At 38.5% G+C, this 22,412-nt stretch overlaps 1 protein-coding gene across 1 annotated transcript in view; it reads right to left on the bottom strand.

The window, feature by feature from the left end:
- Nucleotides 1-22,412, bottom strand: part of RP1 (RP1 axonemal microtubule associated) — a 325,891-nt gene that overhangs the window by 185,180 nt on the left and 118,299 nt on the right. The window contains exons 13-14 of the mRNA XM_038000500.2: nt 5,280-5,383; nt 3,170-3,346 (exon numbers count right to left, since the gene is read on the bottom strand). Of these exons, the coding sequence (XP_037856428.2) occupies nt 3,170-3,346; nt 5,280-5,383 (281 nt within the window). The remainder of the gene's footprint in view (nt 1-3,169; nt 3,347-5,279; nt 5,384-22,412) is intronic.

The following is a 22,412-nucleotide window of genomic DNA, read 5'->3' as shown; positions in this document are numbered from 1 at the left end:
ATATACGTGTGTGTGTATACATGTAATACTTACATTTGAGTATTATGAAACCATTAACTTTAAGTTTAACCTTAAGCTAAATAACATGAGATGTCTGAGTTAAAATTATGTTGTTTTGGGAGAAATAGTAATGTGAGAAAGTGTTTATTATAGAGTAAGTACAGCCATACCTTCTTTACTTGCACTTCACTTAATTGTGCTTCACTTTATTCGCTTCATAGATACCTTTTTTTTTTTTAAGAAACTGAAGGTTTGTGAGAACCCTACATCAGGCAAGTCTATCAGCGCTATTTTTCCAACAGCACGTGTTCACTTCATGTCTCTGTGCCACATTTTGGTAATTATCACAATATTTCAAGCTTTTCATTATTATTATATCTGTTATGGTGATCAGTGATCTTTGACGTTAACCATTGTAATTATGTTGGGGGGCATAAACCATGCCCATATAAGACAGTGAACTTAATCGACAAATGCTGTGTTTTGAATGGCTCCACTAACCAGCCATTCCGCTATCTCTCTCCCTTGCCTCGCTATTCCCTCAGATACAACAATATTGAAATTAAGCTAATCAATAACCCTATAATGACCTCTCAGTGTTCAAGTGAAAGGAAGAGTCACATATCTCCTGGTTTAAATCAAAAGCTAGAAATGATTGAGCTTAGCAAGGAAGATCTGTCAAAAGCTGAGACAGATCTAAAGCTAGGCCTCTTGTGTAAGGTAGCCACGTTGTGAATGCAAAGGAAAAGTTCTTGAAGCAGATCAGAAATGCCACTCCAGTGAATACATGAATAATAAGAAACTTAAACAGTCTTATTGCTGATATAGGGAAAGTTTTAGTGGCCTCAAAATAAGACCAAAACCAACCACAATATTCCCTTAGCCAAAGCCAAACCCCAAGAGCAAGGCCCTAACTCTCTTCAATTCTACTAAGGTTGAGAGAGGTAAGGAAGCTGCAGGATAAAAGGCTGAAGCTAGCAGAGGTTGGTTGATGAAGTTTAAGGAAAGAAGCCATTTTCACAACATAACAGTACAAGGTGGCAAGTACTGATGGAGAAGCTGTAGCAAGTTACCCAGAAGATCTAGTTAAGATAGTTGATGAGATTATCAACAGATTTTCAGTGTAAATAAAACAACCTTCTATTAGAAGATGCCATGTATGACTTTCATAGCTAGAGAGAATTCATTGCCTGGCTTCAAAGCTTCAAAGGATAAGTTGACTCTCTTGTTAAGGGCTAATGCATTTCGTGACTTTCAGTTGAAGCCAGTGCTCATTTACCATTCCAAAAACCCTAGGGCCCTTCGGAATTATATTAAATCTACTCTACCTGTGCTCTAGAAATGGAAAAATAAAGCCTGAAGGACAACATATCTATTTATAGCATTGTTTACTGAGTATTTTCAGCCCACTGTTGAGACCTACTGCTCAGAAAAAAACAATTCAAAATGTAACTATTCATTAACAATGTACCTGGTCACCCAAGAGCTCTGATGGACATGTACAAGGGGATTAATGTCATTTTCATGCCTGCTAACACAATATCCATTCTGTAGCCCATGAATCAAGAAGTAATTTCAACTTTCAAGCCTTATTATTTAAGAAATACATTTCCTAATACCATAGCTGCCATAGAGAGTGATTTCACTGATGGCTCTGGGCAAAGTACATTGAATACCTTTTAGAAAAGATTCACCATTCTAGATGTCATTAAGAACATTTATGATTCATGGGGATAGGAGGTCAAAATACCAACATTAACAGGAGTTTGAAAGACTTTGATTTGAAACCTCGTGAATGATTTTGAGTGGTTCAAGACTTCGGAGAAGGAAATAACTGCAGATGTGGTAGAAATAGCAAGGGAACTAGAATGAGAAGTGGAGTTTGAAGTTGTGACTGAATTGCTGCAATCTCATGATAAAACTTGAACAGATGAAGGGTTACTTCTTATGGATAAGCAAAGAATGTAATTTGTTGAGACAGAATAAACTGATGAAGACACTGTGAACATTGTTAAAATGACAACAAATAATTCAGACTATTAAATAAACTCAGTTGATAAAGCAGCAGCAGTTTGAGAGAATTGATACCAATTTTGAAAAGTTCTACTATGGATAAAATGCTATCAAACAACATTGCACGCTATAGAGAAATCTTTCTTGAAAGAATGAGTCAATCAATGTGGCAAACTTCATTGTTGTCTTATTTTAAGAAACTGCCACAGCCACCCCAACCTGCAGCAACCACCACCCTGATTCATGAGCAGCTGTCAACATCGAGGCAAGACCCCCACAACAGCAAAAAGATTACAAATTGCTGAAAGCTCAGATGATCGTTAGGATTTTTTGGCACTAAAATATTTTAAAATTAAGGTATGTACATTTTTTAGACATAACGCTATTGTACACTTAATAGACTACAGTGTAGTAAACATAAATTTTATAGGCAATGGAAAACTCAGGAATTTGTGTGACTAGCTTTATTGAGAAATTCGCTTTATTGCAATGGTCTAGAAATGAACCTACAAAATCTTTGAGGTTTTAAATCTAAGTAGACTTTAGCTGAATACTGATTTAATAACTATGCTATACTAGTTAAGATAATTATTTTCACTGAAAATCTTTTCCTTTGCCTTTAAAATACAGATAGTATCTGTTAGTGTTTTTTGATGTTTATTTAGTCTCATGGTGTGGTGAAATTCTCAGTAAATGCTGGAACAAAATAAGAAACCTCATAAATGCTATTATATTTATATATCATTTTAAGATAGATTCACAAACACATAAAGAAAAAAATAAGCATTATGAAAGGATCAAATGTATACAACACTCAAAGGGTATAAATTCTAATTGTTAGAAAAGTTCAATATACACATTTGTTTGACTTCCAAATGCAAGGTTCTTTAACTTTTTATTGAGAATTCCCACATTCATAGTTTAATCTTCAACTTCAATTAGAGGATATTAATCCCCTCAGAGTGTCATTGCTACTAAAGCTGTCATCCCTATTGCCTTTCAAAGTCTGGCAAACAGAATGGAAATAGGCACCAATGCCACCTAGTGGGAAGTGATTCAATTACTGCATTATGACTCAATTTAAGATTTTTCCTCAATAGGGCAAAAGAAAGTTGAGATTTAGCAATATAAACTTTAATAACTTTCCCCATTTTACCTTGACAAAAATCACAAATTCTTTTGAAAGGTTTGCATAGCCTGCTGATGATGCATCAGCTATTTTGCCATGACGATCAAAAACAACTGTGTGACCAGGAACCAGTGCCGACTCAAGAAGTGCACAGCGATTAGGCTGATAAAGCACCCGCAGCTCAGTAGTGGCTTCACCACTAACCTAAAAGGAAAAACAAAAAACCCTCTAAATTAGCAAGAGAAAAAATTATTTAATGTAATCACATTATATACATATACAGGTGTCTACTTCATTTCATGGAAACTTTGTACTACTTATAAAATCTCATGATTTTGAAATTCAATAGATTTTATTCCCCAGACTTATTTCCAATGACTTGCTCCAAGGACTTCATTCTCTTGATTTCTCAGAATCCATGGAAGAATGTTGGAAATGTTGGAACAATAACTTCATTGGCAGGATAATTTAATAACATGCTAATACGTATCTTTTTTTTTTTTTTTTTTTTTTTTTCATTTTCTCATTTGTGTCCTCCCAGTTTAGGAGCATTTGGGACTAAAAACTGAAATTGATAGAAATTTTATCTCATTTCTAAATTTTTCTTTCAAAAACAAAACAAATTGAGAAGGTTATGCTACACTGAGACATGACTATTGTTCAAGACAGTGTTTTAGGTCCCTCCCCATCTCCCTCTAGTTCCCCAGGGAGGCAGTAGGGCTTGAAGAAGAAAAGTCATTGGTGCCTCTTAAATGGTTAGATCCAAAACACTAAATCTATCAACCTCAGCAAAGTTCCATTGCCCAAGCATGGCAGGGAGGCAGCAGAGCTATTGATCTGCAAGAAACCATCTGACACTGGATGAGTACATCTCAGTAACCAGTGTGGTTCAAAGCTATGACAGCTGTCACCAGATATTCTGAGGCCCACCATACCAGGTGAAATCTTCTGTGAAACAAGATGAGTCCCATAGTAACTAAAATGAAATATCCCACCAACCTAGTGCAACCTAGTAGAATAAGGGCTTTAAGGTAGCCTTAATTTGATTTTAGAAAAATACAGTAATGAGATATTTCTTCAACTCTTAATTCAATGGAGTAGATTCCATATCCACATTCGTATTTCTTAAGCATTTACTATGACCAGGTTCCATGCTGATCAGAATGTGCTGTGAACTATAGTGTAGGATACCTTAGCAAGTCCAGAGCAGAGAAGAAAAGACTTCATGGAAAAGTCTGACTGATTGATCACTAGTCAGAATTTCAGGCATACAAATTACACAAGGTGGGTTTTTTTCTATAAGTATTCTTTTCCCTTAAGTTAAACAACATCCCATGAGTTGAAATCAGCCTGTAATGCCAGTATTTGGGGAGGCTGAGGCAGGAAGAATGCTTCAGCCCAGGAATTCGAGACGGCAGTGAGTTCTGATCATGCCAACTGCCCTCCAGCCTGGTTAACAGAGCAAGACCTTGTCTCCAAAAAAAAAAAAAAAAATTGTTGTATAGCATTATATGAGGAAGCTGTAGCATGAGTGTTAGTGTCAGATTGCCTACACTAAATTCCTGCTTTCACACTTACTAGCTCGTGACTCTGTGCACTCACTTAATCCTTCTATTTTTCATGTTCCTCTCCTGTTAAATACAAATAATAATGGATTCTCTCATCTAGTAGATTGAAGAATGAAATATTGTAACACATATTAAGCACTTAAGACAGTACATTAAAGTTATTCTATATTGTATTATTTTAAAAAATAAATAACATGTATGCATTATATTAAATGCTACTTTTCAAATCTAAACTAAGCAATACAAGGTATAATTATATAAAATTATTGTTTTTTCCCCAACAATATGGTCCCCAAAACGGCCATTGAGAAGTCAGTCTCCTTTTGAAAGCTCATTAAAATTTTGAATGTTATTAGAGAATTGGTCTACTTTTTCTTGTCTAAATTCCAATTGCTGAAATTTAGAACCATTTATGCATCACAATCTCAATAACTAATGAAACAAAACAGAATGAAAAAAGCACTAGTACAAGCCAAAAGGAAATGGTAATCTTATAAATGTATATTTTATAAAAATATATACAAACATAATACTATTGATATATGACAAAAAGAAAATTTGTTACACACCATTCCAGTGACAATGCCATTGTCAAGAGCAAGAGAAAGATGCCTTATCTCATGACTTTGGAAAATGCATATATTTCTTTCGTTGAAAATAACATCAAAGACACCTGGAAAACATTTTTTAAGTATTAGAAAGCAATTTTTGCTTTTAAAACTTTTTTTATTCAATATATACTGAAATCTCTTAATATTTTACATTTCTCTATTAAATGTTTTCAGTCAAAGGTAAAATGCTTCTCCATAGTATGTTCAACTTGTGAAAAGTCATAGTATAATGTATGCACATTTCTCATCTGTATCTATGTGAATAAAATGATTTTAAAAACTGGTGATTCCTTGATCCATGACCTATTTCATTTCCTAGTCTGTGTCATATATATTTGAGTATGTAGGTATATACACAGCTATATGTACTAATATATAAAATATATCAAATATATAATGTAATGTACATTATATAATATTTATAAAATGATTTCATAACAAAGTTAAACTTTTTTTATTATACTTTAAGTTCTGGGGTACATGTGCACAACGTGCAGGTTTGTTACATAGGTATACAGTGCCATGTTTGTTTGCTACACCCATCAACTCATCATTCACATTAGGTATTTCTCCTAATGCTATCCCTCCCCCAGGCCCCCAACCCCTGGCAGGCCTTGGTGTATGATGTTCCCCTCCCTGTGTCCATGTGTTCTCATTGTTCAGCTCCCACTTATGCGTGAGAACATGCGGTGTTTGGTTTTCTCTTCTTGTGTTACTTTGCTGAGAATGATGTTTTCCAGTTTCATCCATGTCCCTGCAAAGGACATGAACTCATCCTTTTTTGTGGCTGCATAGTATTCCATGGTGTATATATGCCACATTTTCCTTATCCAGTCTATCATTGATAGACATCTGTGTTGGTTCCAAGACTTTGCTATTGTGAACAGTGCTGCAGTAAACATATGTGTGCATGTGTCCTTACAGTAGAACGATTTATAATCCTTTGGGTATATACCCAGTAATGGGATTGCTACGTCAAATGGTATTTCTAGTTCTAGATCCTTGAGGAATCACCACATTGTCTTCCACAATGGCTGAACTAATTTATATTCCCACCAACAGTGTAAAAGTGTTTCTATTTCTCCACATCCTCTCCAGCATCTGTTGTTTCCTGACTTTTTAATGATGGCCCTTCTAACTGGCTGGAGGTGGTATCTCATTGTGGTTTTGATTTGCATTTCTCTGATGACAAGTGATGATGAGCATTTTTTCATGTTTGTTGGCTGCATAAATGTCTTCTTTTGAGAAGCATCTTTTCGTATCCTTTGCCCATTTTTTGATGGGGTTGTTTTTTTCTTGTAAATTTGTTTAAGTTTTTTGTAGATTCTGGATATTAGAGCTTTGTCAGATGGGTAGATTGCAAAAATTTTCTCCCATTCTGTAGGTTGCCTGTTTACTCTGATGATAGTTTCTTTTGCTGTGCAGAAGCTCTTTAGCTTAATTAGATCCCATTTGTCAGTTTTTTCTTTTGTTGCCCTTGCTTTTGGTGTTTTAGTCATGAAGTCTCTGTCCACGCCTATGTCCTGAATGGTATTGCCTAGGTTTTCTTCTAGGGTTTTTATGGTTTTAGGTCGTACATTTAAGTCTTTAATCCATCTTGAGTTAATTTTTGTACAAGGGGTAATGAAGGGATCCAGTTTCAGCTTTCTACATATGGCTAGCCAGTTTTCCCAGCACCATTTATTAAATAGGCAATCCTCTCCCAATTGCTTGTTTTTGTGAGGTTTGTCAAAGATCAGATGGCTGTAGACGTGTTATTTCTGAGGCCTCTGTTCTGTTCCATTGGTCTACGTATCTGTTTTCCTATCAGTACCATGCTGTTTTGGTTTCTGTAGCCTTGAGGAAACGCTGGAATTTTTTCCTTGGAACTAGACTATGAGGAGAGGTGCTTGCCATGAACATAAGCTACTGTATTTTATTTTCTTTTTTTGAGATGGAGTTTTGCTCTTGTTGCCCAGGCTGGAGTGCAATGGCACAATCTTGGCTCACCACAACCTCCGCCTTCCAGGTTCAAGCGATTCTCCTGCCTCAGCCTCCCGAGTAGTTGGGATTCCAGGCATGTGTCACCATACCTGGCTAATTTTTGTATTTTTCGTAGAGACGGGGTTTCTCATGTTGGTCAGGCTGGTCTCGGACTCCCGACCTCAGGTGATCTGCCCGTCTCAGCCTCCCAAAGTGGTGGGATTACAGGCATGAGCCATCACGCCCAGCCAGGTACCGTCTTTTTTTTTTTGACCCTTCCTTTCCAGTTTTTGAAAATAACGCAGGAAATAATCTTCCCTGAAGATACTCAATAAAAATTCCTCCCCAAAAAAACAAAAACACATGCTTCCATTTCATTGATAAAAATTTACTACAGTTTGGCCCCTAGGTCTAGTTCAGTTGGCAGATGAGCAGATTGATGCGTTCACCCTGATAACCCGGTGTGCCCATCTCCTTGAAGAAGCCCACTCTATTTTCTATTTTTGGCAGCGTGACGGGCCACTAAGAGGGATTAAAATTAAGCTGAAAACATCTGAGCAATCAGCAGCAACAGAAAGAAGCATTAGGCAGGTACTCCAGGAACTACAGCTGTATTCATCCCCTTCCTGAAAATACAGGTGCCACTGGCTCCCACATTACTGGAAGTCCAATAGAACGTTCCATACTTTCCCATGGAAGCCCTAAACACACTCCCTTTTTTGTTGTGAAGTTGGCATATAAACCTTTACCTCTACTATTCAGTAAGTTACTCATTACTAAGTACTTCCACCTTACCTATGGTGTGCACATGTAAATAAACCTTGTATTTTCTCCTGATACATGTCTATTGTCAGTTATTTCTCAGGCTCCCAACCATTCAAACCTAAAACAGTAGAGAAAGAGAAAAAGCTTTCTCTACAACATGAATCTGGATGTATGATTTCTAGTTCTGGCTCTGCCAATAAAGAGTTCAATCACTCATTCAACCATCATTTATTGAACACCTATGTTGTGCAAGGAATATTTTTAGTTATAACCTAGATAAAAATTATCAAAGTTCTTATATCTAAAATGTTCTGATCTTTAAAAATAAGGGTTAAGGCTACATTATCTTAAAGTTCCCAGCTAATACTAACATCCATTAGATCTAGTCACATTCACCAAAATAAACTTGAATTGGTCAAAACCAACAGAAGTATTTCAATCCTTATTGCACTTTGCCTCTTTACTATGTTTGGACCTGTGGATGCCATTTGAAACTCCACCATCTCCCACCTCACTAGCTTCCTTCTTGGTCTCCCACTTCATTCTTTGTTCTATTGTAGGGTCCCAAAAAACAACATCCCAAAATGAAGTCCTTCAGAAGCGGTCTCAGAAGCAAAAGCTTTTTCTGACTTTCACCTGGCCCCTCATTCTCCCTGGAGGCTAGCCACAGAAACTAGAATCTCTCTTCTCCAAGGCAGGTCATAGAAACCACAGCCCCATCTCCCCAAAGCCACTCATGAAACCTAAAAATATTTTTCTAACATTCTTCCTCCCTTTCTATGGAAAAACTGGCCATGAAGAAATGATCTGACCTGCCTTGACTATAAGTCATAAGACCCCTAACCAGAGAGGGTCCTGTCCCACACCCAGAAGGAAGGAATGTAGCACAGCGAGGCCAAGAAGAATCTAGAAAGACAGGCCTTGCTAGGTTTCCCCACTCAGTCTATTAGTACTAGTTTATACCTTTTTTGTCCAATCCTATTTCTACATGGCTGTTCGTATTTTGTTAAATATATATATATATTTTAAATGGAGAACTTCCCCTGTATCTGTGGGTCTTCATTCTGAAGGCTCTTGTGTTATGTAAAACATGTATGCTTTTTATCCTATTAATACTTGCATGCTTTTAAATACAAAATACTTGTATGCTTTTTCCGTTATTAATCTGCATTTTATCAGTGATTTTTAGTGAATCTTCACAGGGGAAAGGGGAAGTTTTCCCTTGGCCCCTACATGCTCTTCACTCAAAGGTGTCCCTAGGCTTCTCTCTTTAAATGACTACCATTCTCACTCTTCTTCTCGCTCCCTGGGAAATCTGCTTTAATAATCTATAAATTGAGAAATCCCAAACCTATATCTCCACCACTCATCTCTCCCTCAACATCAGGTTTATATACTGTTGAATGTAAACAACTGGATGTTTCATGAACACTCAAAACTCAGTATGCACAAACTAAAACTCATAATTTTCCACACATTCCTAGCTTCCAAATCTAATCCTTCTAAATCCTTCTACATTCCTTAATTCAGTTAGTGACTCAATGAATAACTCAATTACCCAAAGCAGAAACCTTAGAGTAATCCTTTTCCCTTAACATTCCTTTTCCAATATATCATCAAGCCCTGCCAATTTTGCTTGCTTGAAATTCTTCAAATTTTTCTTTCTTCTCCATCAGTACTCCCACTGAAGTACTCCAAGCCCTCATCACCTTTTGCTTGACATATTACAAAACCCTACTGACTGGTCTTTCCTTTTCTAATCTTCCTCCATATGCCTCAAATCTGGCCTCCACTTACCTGCCAAAGTGTTTCTACTCTACTTCAAATCCATTCATGGCTATCTCCCAACCCAGGAGGGAATAAAGGAAGCTGATTTTAGACATGCAACTTCTCTCCCAGAACCTTTTGTAGTAGGCAAAGAGTAGCCACGGAAGAGTAAAGGTTTAAATTACCAAATGCAGTTGACAGCTTTGGGTTGCTAGTAGACTGCTTTTAACATGAGATGATTATGTTTGTAGCGGTGGGGGAAAATGTTTAAAACTTGTTTTACAGCTTCTAGAGTAAAACAGAAGATTAAACACTCCCTGTTGCAACCACATGCAGTACAACACTTGAAACTAATGTTAGATCTCTTGCGAGATTCTGAATTGAGAAATTCAGCAATTTGATACAAATAGCCCCGATTTGCTGCAGCTCAGTAAAGGTGTTACACTTCATACTATATACTTAAGTCAGAGAGTTACAGTATACATCCCAGAGAAAAATCAGCAGCCACTCCCCTACTATTAATATGTACATGTATTTAAAACATCCAGAATCCTCTTCTCCCCTGACATCACCTTTCCCCAAGGTTTCTTTCTATATATGGGGATTGAAGTTCTCAGTGAAGGGGGCTGAACCAGACAACACCCAATTTACAGTACATTCATTTCCAATCTAAAACAAAGGAGGTCTTTCAAACTCTGCTCAGAAAATAGAGGGGTTTGATTTCAGAGAAGTATAGTCAAGATGTGGTAAGAGCTGGGCAGTAGAAAAAGTGGACATTGTACAGTTAGTGCTATATACTAATAAACCTTTTTTCAGATTCTTAATTAAAACCAAGTACAGAGAACCAGACAGAGACAAGAATAGCAGCTAATCACCACCAGATATTCACTAGAAATAGGGCCTAAAACTATATAGATTAACTATTAGGGATGATCTCAGAGAGGAACTGGAATTCCATTAGGTACAAAGGAGATATAGGTAAGGAGACCAAAGAAAATCTACACAGGTGGCAGGTATTGAAATTAGCTGTATTTTTATCTATTCAAAGGGAATTAGAGAACAACCGGCACAATAACATTTATTTTTAAGTTGAAGCAAAGGGAGAAGAGGTATTATACTCTTCAATACACCATACAAATTATTTACTGAAGCAGTAATTTTTTAAATTTAGAAAAGTTTGTCTTGAAAGCACAAAGAAGATTTAAGAAGCTATATCCCCTACGAAATAATTCTCTTTAAATTGTTACTTCACTTAAGTTGAAACTGGAACTGGAAATTTCAAAAGTATGTATTAGAGATATGATGACTATATAACTGACTGTCATTAGGGCACCACTGACAGTGAAAGGGGATGCCAAGTAAATAGAAAACTGTTTCACAAACAGAAGTGGGTAGAGTATACAGCCCCATTAACTACTTATGCTTTATGGAAAAAAAACCTATATACATATACAAGTTTATGTATTTGTTATTACTTCTACTTTAAAGGTAAGAGTGTAGTGAGTCTAAGACTCATGCACCACTGATGACAGTGAAAACTGGTATAACTTCTGGAAAGAGATGCGGCAATATTTATAAAGAGACTTAACATCCTTTTTAACTTAGTAATTGACTTTGAAAGAAGGAGCTGTGTATGCCAACTTAGGCCTCAACAAAGGAAATAACTTTTCATCTGAGGAATACTAGTCCCTTGTCAGGCCCAGAGAGGCATTTAAAATGTAACAAGAGAGAGATGCCCCCTCTCACCACTCCTATTCAACATAGTGTTGGAAGTTCTGGTCAGGACAATCAGGGAGGATAAATAAATAAAGGATATTCAATTAGGAAGACAGGAAGTCAAATTGTCCCTGTTTGCATATGACATGACTGTATATTTAGAAAACCCCATCGTCTCAGCCCCAAATCTCCTTAAGCTGATAAGCAACTTCAGAAAAGTCTTAGGATACAAAATCAATGTGCAAAAATCACAAGCATTCCTGTACACCAATAACAGACAAACAGAGAGCCAAATCATGAGTGAACTTCCATTCACAATTGCTACAAAGATAATAAAATACCTAGGAATACCACTTACAAGGGATGTGAAGGACCTCTTCAAGGAGAACTACAAACCACTGCTCAAGGAAATAAGAGAGGACACAAACAAATGGAAGAACATTCCATGCTCATGGATAGGAAGAATCAATATCATGAAAATGGTCATACTGCCCAAGGTAATTTATAGATTTAATGCCATCCCCATCAAGCTACCAATGACTTTCTTCACAGAATTGGAAAAAACTACTTTCAAGTTCATATGGAACCAAAAAAGAGCCTGCATTGCCAAGACAATCCTAAGCCAAAAGAACAAAGCTGGAGGCATCACATTACCTGACTTCAAACTATACTACAAGACTACAGTAACCAAAACAGCATGGTACTGGTACCAAAACAGAGATACAGGCCAATGGAACAGAACAGAGGCCTCAGAAATAACACCACACGTCTACAACCATCCGATCTTTGACAAATCTGACAAAAACAAGCAATGGGGAAAGGATTCCCTATTTAATAAATGGTGCTGGAAAAACTGGCTAGCCATATGTAGAAAGCTGAAATTGTATCCCTTCCTTACACCTTATACAAAAATTAATTCAAGATAGATTAAAGACTTAAATGTTAGACCTAAAACCATAAAAACCCCAAGAGAAAACCTAGGCAATACCATTCAGAACATAGGCATGAACAAGGACTTCATGACTAAAACACCAAAAGCAAAGGCAGCAAAAGCCAAAATTGACAAATGGGATCTCATTAAACTAAAGAGCTTCTGCACAGCAAAACAAACTACCATCAGAGTGAACTGGCAACCTACAGAATGGGAGAAAAGTTTTGCAATCTACCCATCTGACAAAGTGCTAATATCTAGAATCTACAAACAACTAAAACAAATTTACAAGAAAAAAAAACAAACAACCCCATCAAAAAGTGGGCAAAGGATATGAACAGACACTTCTCAAAAGAAGACATTTATGCAGCAGACACATGAAAAAATGCTCATCATCACTGGTCATCAGAGAAACGCAAATCAAAACCACAATGAGATACCATCTCACACCAGTTAGAATAGCCATCATTAAAAAGTCAGGAAACAACAGATGCTGGAGAGGATGTGGAGAAATAGGAATGCTTTTACATTGTTGGTGGGAGTGTAAATTAGTTCAGCCATTCTGGAAGATGGTGTGGCAATTCCTCAAGGATCTAGAACTAGAAATACCATTTGACCCAGCCATCCCATTGCTGAGTATATACCCAAAGGATCATAAATCATACTACTATAATGACACATGAACACATATGTTTATTGCAGCACTGTTCACAATAGCAAAGACTTGGAACCAATCCAAATGTCCATCAAAGATAGACTGGATTAAGAAAATGTGGCACATATACACCACAGAATACTATGCAGCCATGAAAAAGGATGTGTTCATGTCCTTTGCAGGGACATGGATGAAGCTGGAAACCATTATTCTGAGCAAACTATCACAAGGACAGAAGACCAAACACCACATGTTCTCACTCATAGGTGGGAACTGAATAATGAGAACACCTGGACACAGGGCAGAGAACATCACACACTGGGGTCTGTCATGGTGAGAGGTGAAGCCAGCTGGGCTTCTGGGTCAGGTGAGGACTTGGAGAACTTTTGTGTCTAGCTAAAGATTGTAAATGCACCAATCAACACTCTGTGTCTAGCTAAAGGATTGTAAATGCACCAATCAGCACTCTGTAAAAGGAACCAATCAGCAAAATGGACCAATCAGTGCTCTGTAAAATGGACCAATCAGCAGGACGTGGGCAAGGCCAAATAAGGGAATAAAAGTTGGCCACCCCAGCCAGCAGTGGCAACCCACTCAGGCCCCTTCCACACTGTGGAAGCTTTGTTCTTTTGCTCTTCACAATAAATCTTGCCGCTACTCACACTTTGGGTCTGCACTATTTTATGAGCTGTAACACTCACCACGAGGGTCTGCGGCTTCATTCCTGAAGTAAGCAAGACCATGAACCCACCAGAAGGAAGAAACAACTCCGGAGGCACTACCTTTAAGAGCTGTAACACTCACTGCGAAGATCTGTGGCTTCATTCCTGAAGTCAGCAAGACCACAAATCCACCAGAAGGAAGAAACTCCAGATACATCTGAACATTGGAAAGAACAAACTCTGGACACACCATCTTTAAGAACTGTAACACTCACCACGAGGGTCTGTGGCTTCATGCTTGAAGTCAGCGAGCCCAAGAACCCACCAGAAGGAACCAATTCCGGACACAGTGGGGTGGGGGGGCAGGGGAAGGATAGCATTAGGAGAAATACCTAATGTAAATGGCGAGTTAATGGGTGCAGCAAACCAACACAGCACATGTATACCTATGTAACAAATCTGCACATTGCGCACATGTACCCTAGAACTTAAAGTATAATAAATTAATAAAATCAAATGTAACAGTAGTCACATCTCACTCCCCCTTGAGATAAGTAATTACCTCTTGAGGCCACTTGCTATTCAGGCTCTAGACTGACACCAATTAGCCATAAAATGTCATAGTCATACACCCTATAGTTCAACCACTCACTAACCAATGTTATTTCTGTAAACCTACAAGAATTCCTGAAGAACAACTTCTGTAATGAGCCCTCTTTTGCCCTCCAGAGCACTTTCCAAAGGCAACCTTGAAGTGTGAAATGTGTCCTGAGCTGTTGCCCTCAACCTTGGCCCAAACAAATGCTCCATATTTTTTCTCATCTTCTTTCCTTTAGGTTAGCATCCCTAAAGGGATGGCACCCTCCCAGAGAGCCCTCCTGTTATGTTCCCTGTCACCGGTAAGGGGCCGTAACCAAAGGGGAGCCTAAGGTTGCCAAGACTGCCTACATGTGGGTGGGCTATCTTGCTTCCTTGTTAAGATGAGGAAATATATGTCTGTCAACTTTGTTATTCTTCAATATTGTTTTGGCTATTCAAGGAACCTTGAAATTCCATGCAAAATTTATGATTAGCTTCTCCATTTCTGCAGAAAAGGGTGTTATGATTTTGATAGCAATTTCAGGCCAGGTCTTGTGGCTCACACCTGTAATCCCAGCACTTCCAGAGGCCAAGGTGGGTGGATCACCTGAGGTCAGGAGTTTGAGACCAGCCTGGCCAACATGTTGAAATCCTGTCTCTACTAAAAATACAAAAAAAAAAAAAAAAATTGTCCAAGTGTGGTGGTGCATGCCTGTAGTACCAGCTACTTGGGAGGCTGATGCAAGAGAATTGCTTGAACCCGGGAAGAAGAAGTTGTAGTGAGTGGAGATCACGCCATTGCACTCCAGCCTGGGTGACAGAGTGAGACTCCATCTCAGGGGGGAAAAAAATGATAGCGATTGCAATGAATCTGTAGATTACTTTGGGAAATTTAAGATTTCCAGTTTATAATTATGGACTATCTCTCCATCTATTTAGGTCTTCTTCCTTTCAAAAATGTTTAATAGCTTTGAGTATACAAAGACTTGCATTTCTTGAATTTATTGCTAAGATTTTGATGCTATTATAAATAGTTCTCCTAAATTAACTTTCGGATTGTTCATTGCTACTTCATAAAAATACAAATAATTTTTCTGTGTTTATCTTGTATCCCACAATCTTTATGACTTTATGTATTAGGTCTAATATTTTTGTGTGGATCCTTTAGTATCTTCTATATATTATACCATGTCATCTATAAATATAGTTTCACTTCTTTTTTTATTTGGATGTCTTTTATTTCTGTTTCTTGCCTGTTCTACCTAGAACTTCCAGGAAAATGTTGAATAGAAGTGGCAAAACAGACATCCTCATCTTGTTTTTTATTTAGGGGTATAGGGGCAAAGAAGGAAAGCTTCCCCCTTCACCCTCTGAAGGTTCACTGAAAATGAACTGAAGAAATGCAGATTAATAGGAGAAAAAAACCAAATTTATTCTAATGTGCATGCTACCCAATAACCAGTGGGCTAAAAATGCTCCATAGGGGAAGATTAGGTGGGGTTGTAGCAGTAAATGATTTTGGGGAGGAAATGAATGGACCTGGAGGCAGACATTATCTTATGAATGATTCTTTTTGGAAACTGAATGAGATAGGACCAGAGAACAAATACTATTATTAATAGTTGGGACAAAGTTCAAATTTCATCTGGGCTGTAATGGTGTTAAATTTTCAGTGTCTTCCTCTGTGATATGAGTTTTAATCTTCTCTGATTGATGAAATTTCAGGGAAGGAATTGAAGGCAATTGTGTTCCTCTCTGGGGTCCAGTTTTTAGGTAGAAAAGGAAACTTCAGAGAATAGCCTCATTCTCTGCTTTGGGAGAGACAGAAGATTAGAGGGGTGGGGGTCAGAGAGACCTTGAGACTGCTTCTTTAGTTCAGCATGTCAAAGCACCATATTTCAGGACATTGTTTTCTGAGTTCCAACACAGAAAGCTTTCAGTCTTTAACCACTGATTACATTAGCTGTAGGTTTTTCATAAATGCTCGTCGCCATGTAGAAGAAACTCCCTTCCATTACTAATTCATTGAATTTTTTATCATTAAAGCGTGTAATTACTTTTATATTAGAAATATTTTTTTCTAATGCTTGTAATGCTTTCTACAATGAATATTTTTTAAAATGCATCCATCATTAAATAGGCATCAATATTAACACTGAATATTCAGGACTTCCCACTACAGAATGTAGAAGTGAAACAGCAACATGAGAAAAAAAAAATGAGGATTACAATTAGAGATTAGAGTGATATTGCTCTTTCCATTCCTGGCCATAACTTAGTGTGAAAGGAAGGTGGAGCCCCTCCTAGTGTCCAGAGTAGCAAAATACTGTAAGCAATTACCTTACAGAATAGTTTATGAACTGCTGTAGTTAGCGACCTAATGTTGTATAAAATATTACTCCCAAACTTCCCAGCATTAAAACAAACATTTATTTCTTGGAATTTCTGCAGGTCAAGAATCTAGGAGCAACTTATCTGAGTGGCTCTTCATAAGGTTGCAATCAAGAGGTTGGTTGGGGCTGTAGATATCTAAAGGCTTGTCTGGAGCTGGAGGATCCTCCTGCAAGATGACTCACTCAAAGGGCTGTTGGCAAATGGCTTCTATTCCTTGCAATGTCAGCCTCTCCACAGGGCTGCTTGAATGTCCTTATGACATGGCAGCTGGCTTCCCCAGAATGAGCGATCCGAGAGACAGGGCCAGCAGGAATCTGTAATACCTTTTATGACCTACTCTTGAAAGTCACACAGTCATCTCCACCATATTCTATTTTTTAGAAGACAGTCATTAAATTCGGCTCATGCTCATGGGGAGAGGAATCAGGTTCCACCCTTTGAAGGGAGCAGTATCAAGTAATTTGTGAAATATTTTAAAACCTCAACATTGAAAAATGCAATTATCAGGTGGCTGGCAAGACGGCCGAATAGGAGCAGCTCCAGTCTGCAGCTCCCAGCGAGATCAACGCAGAAGGTGGGTGATTTCTGCATTTCCAACTGAGGTACCCAGCTCATCTCATTGAGACTGGTTAGACAGTGGGTGCAGCACATGGAGGGGAGCAAAAGCAGGGTGGGGTGTTCCCTAACCCGGAAAGTGTAAGGGGTCGGGGAACTCCCTGCCCTAGCCAAGGGAAGCTGTGAGGGACCATGCCATGAGAAAAGATGCACTCTTGCCCAGAAATTACACATTTCCCATGATCTTCACAACCTGAAGACCAGGAGATTTCCTCTGGTGCCTACGCCACGAGGGCCCTGGGTTTCAAGCACAAAACTGGGTGGCTGTTTGGGCAGACACCAAGCTAGCTTCAGGAGTTATTTTTCATACCCCAGTGGCACCTGGAAAGCCAGTGAGGCAGAACTGTTCACTCCCCTGGAAAGGCGGCTGAAGCCAGGGAGCCAAGTGGTCTAGCTCAGCAGATCTCAGCTCCACAGAGTCCAGCAAGCTACAATCCACTGGGGAAATTCTTGTGGCCAGCGCAGCAGTCTGACGTCAACCTGAGATGCTCCAGCTTGGTGGGGGGAGAGGCATCCGTCATGTCATTACTGAGGCTTGAGAGTAGGCAGTTTTCCCCCGACAGTGTAAAAAAAGTTTCCAGCAAGTTTGAACTGGGCAGAGCCCACCGCAGCTCAGCTAAGCTGCTGTGGCCAGACTGCCTCTCTACATTACTCCTCTCTGGGCAGAGCATCTCTGAGAGAAGGGCAGCAACCCCAGTCAGGGGCTTATAGATAAAACTCCCATCTCCCTGGGACAGAGCACATGGGGGAAGGGGCAGCTATGGGCACAGCTTCAGCAGACTTAAACGTTCCTGCCTGCTGGCTCTGAAGATAGCAGCGGATCTCCCAGCACAGTGCTCAAGCTCTGATAAGGGACAAACTGCCTCCTCAAGTGGGTCCCTGACCCTTGTGCCTCCTGACTGAGAGACACCTCCCAGCAGGGGTCGACAGACACCTCATACAGGAGAGCTCCAGCTGGCATCTGGTGGGCACACCTCTGGGATGAAGCTTCCAGAGGAAGGAACAGGCAGCAATATTTGCTGTTCTCCAGCCTCTCCTGGTGATACCCAGGCAAACAGGGTGTAGAGTGGACCTCCAGCAAACTCCAACAGACCTGCAGCTGAGGGGCCTAACTGTTAGAAGGAAAACTAACAAACATAAAGGAATAGCATCAACATCAACAAAAAGGACATCCACACAGAAACGCCATCTGAAAGTCACCAACATCAAAGACCAAAGGTAGAAAACTCCACAAAGATGAGGAAAAATGATCGCAAAAAAGACTGAAAATTCCAAAAACCAGAATGCCTCTTCTCCTCCATAGGATCACAACTCCTCACCAGCAAGGGAACAAAACTGGACAGAGAATGAGTCTGACAATTTGACAGAAGTAGGCTCCAGAATGTGGGTAATAACAAACTCCTCCAAGCTAAAGGGGCATGTTCTAACCCAATGCAAAAAAGCTAAGAACCTTGAAAAAAAAGGTTAGAGAAATTGCTAACTAGAATAACCAGTTTAGAGAAGAACATAAATGACCTGATGGAGCTGAAAAACAGCATAAGAACTTCGTGAAGCATACACAAGTATCAACAGCCAAATCGATCAAGCAGAAGAAAGGATATCAGAGATTGAAGAGCAACTTAATGAAATAAAGTATGAAGACAAGATTAGCAAAAAAAGAATGAACAAAGCCTCCAAGGAATATGGGACTGTGTGAAAAGACCAAACCTACTTTTGATTGGTGTACCTGAAAGTGACAGGGAGAATGGAACCAAGTTGGAAAATACTCTTCAGGATATTATGCAGGAGAACTTCCCCAACCTAGAAAGACAAGCCAACATTCAAATTCAGGAAATACAGAGAACACCACAAAGATACTCCTCGAGAAGATCAACCCCAAGACACATAATTGTCAGATTCACCAAGGCTGAAATGAAGGAAAAAATGTTAAGGGCAGCCACCGAGAAAGGTTGGGTTACCCACAGACAGAAGTCTATCAGACTAACAGCAGATCTCTCTGCAGAAATCCTATAAGTCAGAAGAGAGTGGGGACCAATATACAACATTTTTAAAGAAAAGAATTTTCAACCCAGAATTTTATATCCAGCCAAACTGAGCTTCGTAAGTGAAGGAGAAATAAAATCCTTTACGGACAAGCATATGCAGAGAGATTTTGTTACCACCAGGTCTGCTTTACCAGAGCTCCTGAAGGAAGCACTAAAAATGGAAAGGAAAAACTGGTACAAGTCACTGCAAAAACATACCACATTCTAAAGACCATCGACACTATGAAAAAACTGCATCAACTAATGGTCAAAATAAGCAGATAGCATCATAATGACAGAATCAAATTCACACATAACAATATTAACTTCGATGTAAATGGGCTAAATGCCCCAATTAAAAGACTCAGACTGGCAAACTGGATAAAGAGTCAGGACCCATCAGTGTGCTGTATTCAGGAGACCCATCTCATGTGCAAAGACACACACAGACTCAAAATAATAGCATGGAGAAATATTTACCAAGCAAATGGAAAGCAAAAAGAAAAGCAGGGGTTGCAATCCTAGCCTCTGATAAAACAACTTTAAACCAACAAAGATCAAAAAAGACAAAGAAGGTCATTACATAATGGTAAAGGGATCAATGCAACAAGAAGAGAAAACTATCCTAAATATACATGCACTCAATACTGGAGCACCCAGATTCATAAAACAAGTTCTTAGAGACCTACAAAGAGACTTAGACTCCCACACAATAACAGTGGGAGACTTTAACACCCCACTGTCAATATTAGACAGATCAATGAGACATAAACTTAACAAGGATATTCAGGATTTGAACTCAGCTCTAGAACAAGCAGACCTAATAGACATCAACAGAACTCTCCACCCCAAATCAACAGAATATACATTCTTCTCAGCACCACATCGCACTAATTCTAAAACTGACCACATAATTGGAAGTAAAACATTCCCAGCAAATGCAAAAGAATGGAAATCATAACAATCAGTCTCTCAGACCACAGAGCAATCAAATTAGAACTCAGGATTAAGAAACTCACTCAAAACCACACAATACATAGAAACTGAACAACCTGCTCCTGAATGACTATTGGGTAAAAAATGAAATCAAGGCAGAAATAAGTTAAGTTCTTTGAAACCAATGAGAACAAAGACACAACATAACATAATCTCTGGGACACAGCTAAAACAGTATTTAGAGGGAAATTTATAGCATTAAATGCCCAGAGAAGAAAGCAGGAAAGATCTAAACTCAACAGTCTAACATCACAATTAAAAGAACTAGAGAAGCAAGAGCAAACAACTTCAAAAGCTAGCAGAAGGCAAGAAATAACTAAGATAAGAGCAGAGCTGAAGGAGATAGAGACATGAAAAACACTTCAAAAAAACCAATGAATCCAAGAGTTGGTTTTTTGAAAAGATCAACAAAATAGATAGATCACTAGCCAGACTAATAAAGAAGAAAAGAGAGAAGAATCAAATAGACACAATAAAAAAGGATAAAGGGGAGATCACCACTAATCCCACATAAATACAAACTACCATCAAATAATACTATAAACACCCCTACACAAATAAACTAGAAAATCTACAAGAAATGGATAAATTCCTCGACACATACACCCTCCCAAAACTAAAACAGGAAGAAGTCAAATCCTTGAATAGACCAATAACAAGTTCTGATATTGAGACAGTAATTAATAGCCTACCAGCCAAAAAAAAAAAAAAATCAGGAGAAGATGGATTCACAGCTGAATTCTACCAGAGGTGCAAAGAGGAGCTGGTACCATTCCTTCTGAAACTATTCCAATCAATAGAAAAAGAAGGAATCCTCCCTAACTCATTTTATGAAGCCAGCATCATCCTGATACCAAAACTTGGCAGAGACACACACACAAAAAAATTTCAGGCCAATGTCCCTGATGAACATTGACATGAAAATCCTCAATAAAATACTGATAAACTGAATCCTGAAGCAAATCAAAAACTTATCCACCATGATCAAGTCAGCGTCATCCCTGGGATACAAGGCTGGTTCAACAGATGCAAATAAATAAATGTAATCCATCACATAAAAGAAACAATGACAAAAAACACATGATTATCTCAATAGATGCAGAAAAGGCCTTTGACAAAAGTCAACATCCCTTCATGCTAAAAACTCTCAATAAACTAGGTACTGATGGAATGTATCTCAAAATAATAAGAGCTATTTATGACAAACTCACAGCCAATATCATACTGAATAGGCAAAAACTGGAATCATTCCCTTTGAAAACTAGCACAAGATAAGGATGCCCTCTCTCACCACTCCTATTCAACATAGTGTTGGAATTTCTGGCCAGGGCAATCAGGCAAGATAAAAAAATAAAGCATATTCAAATAGGAAGAGAGGAAGTCAAATTCTCTCTGTTTGCAGATGACATGATTATATATTTAGAAAACCCCATCATCTCAGTCCAAAAGCTCCTTAAGCTGATAAGCAACTTCAGCACAATCTCAGGATACAAAATCAATGTGTAAAAATCACAAGCATTCAAAGACACTAATAATAGACAAACAGAGAGCCCAATCATGAGTGAACACCCATTCACAATTGCTTCAAAGAGAATAAAATACCTAGGAATATAACTTACAAGGGATGTGAAGGACCTCTTCAAGGAGAACTACAAACCACTGCTCAAGGAAATAAGAGAGGACACAAACAAATGGAAGAACATTCCATGCTCATGGATAGGAAGAATCAATATTGTGAAAATGGCCATACTGCCCAAAGTAATTTATAGATTCAATGTTATCCCCATCAGGCTACCACTGATTTTCATCACAGAATTAGAAAAAACTACTTTAAATTTCATATGGAACCAAAAAAGAGCCCGTATAGCCAAGACAATCCTAAACAAAAAGAACAAAGCTGGAGGCATCATGCTACCTGACTTCAAACTATACTACAAGGCTACAGTAACCAAAACAGCATGATACTGGTACCAAAACAGACATATAGACCAATGGAACAGAACAGAGGCCTCAGAAATAACACCA

Source organism: Chlorocebus sabaeus, chromosome 8, assembly GCF_047675955.1.
Source record: "Chlorocebus sabaeus isolate Y175 chromosome 8, mChlSab1.0.hap1, whole genome shotgun sequence".
Taxonomy (NCBI): Eukaryota; Metazoa; Chordata; class Mammalia; order Primates; family Cercopithecidae; genus Chlorocebus; species Chlorocebus sabaeus.
Note: the sequence above shows the minus strand (reverse complement) of the source record. Positions and strands in the feature narration are given on the sequence as shown.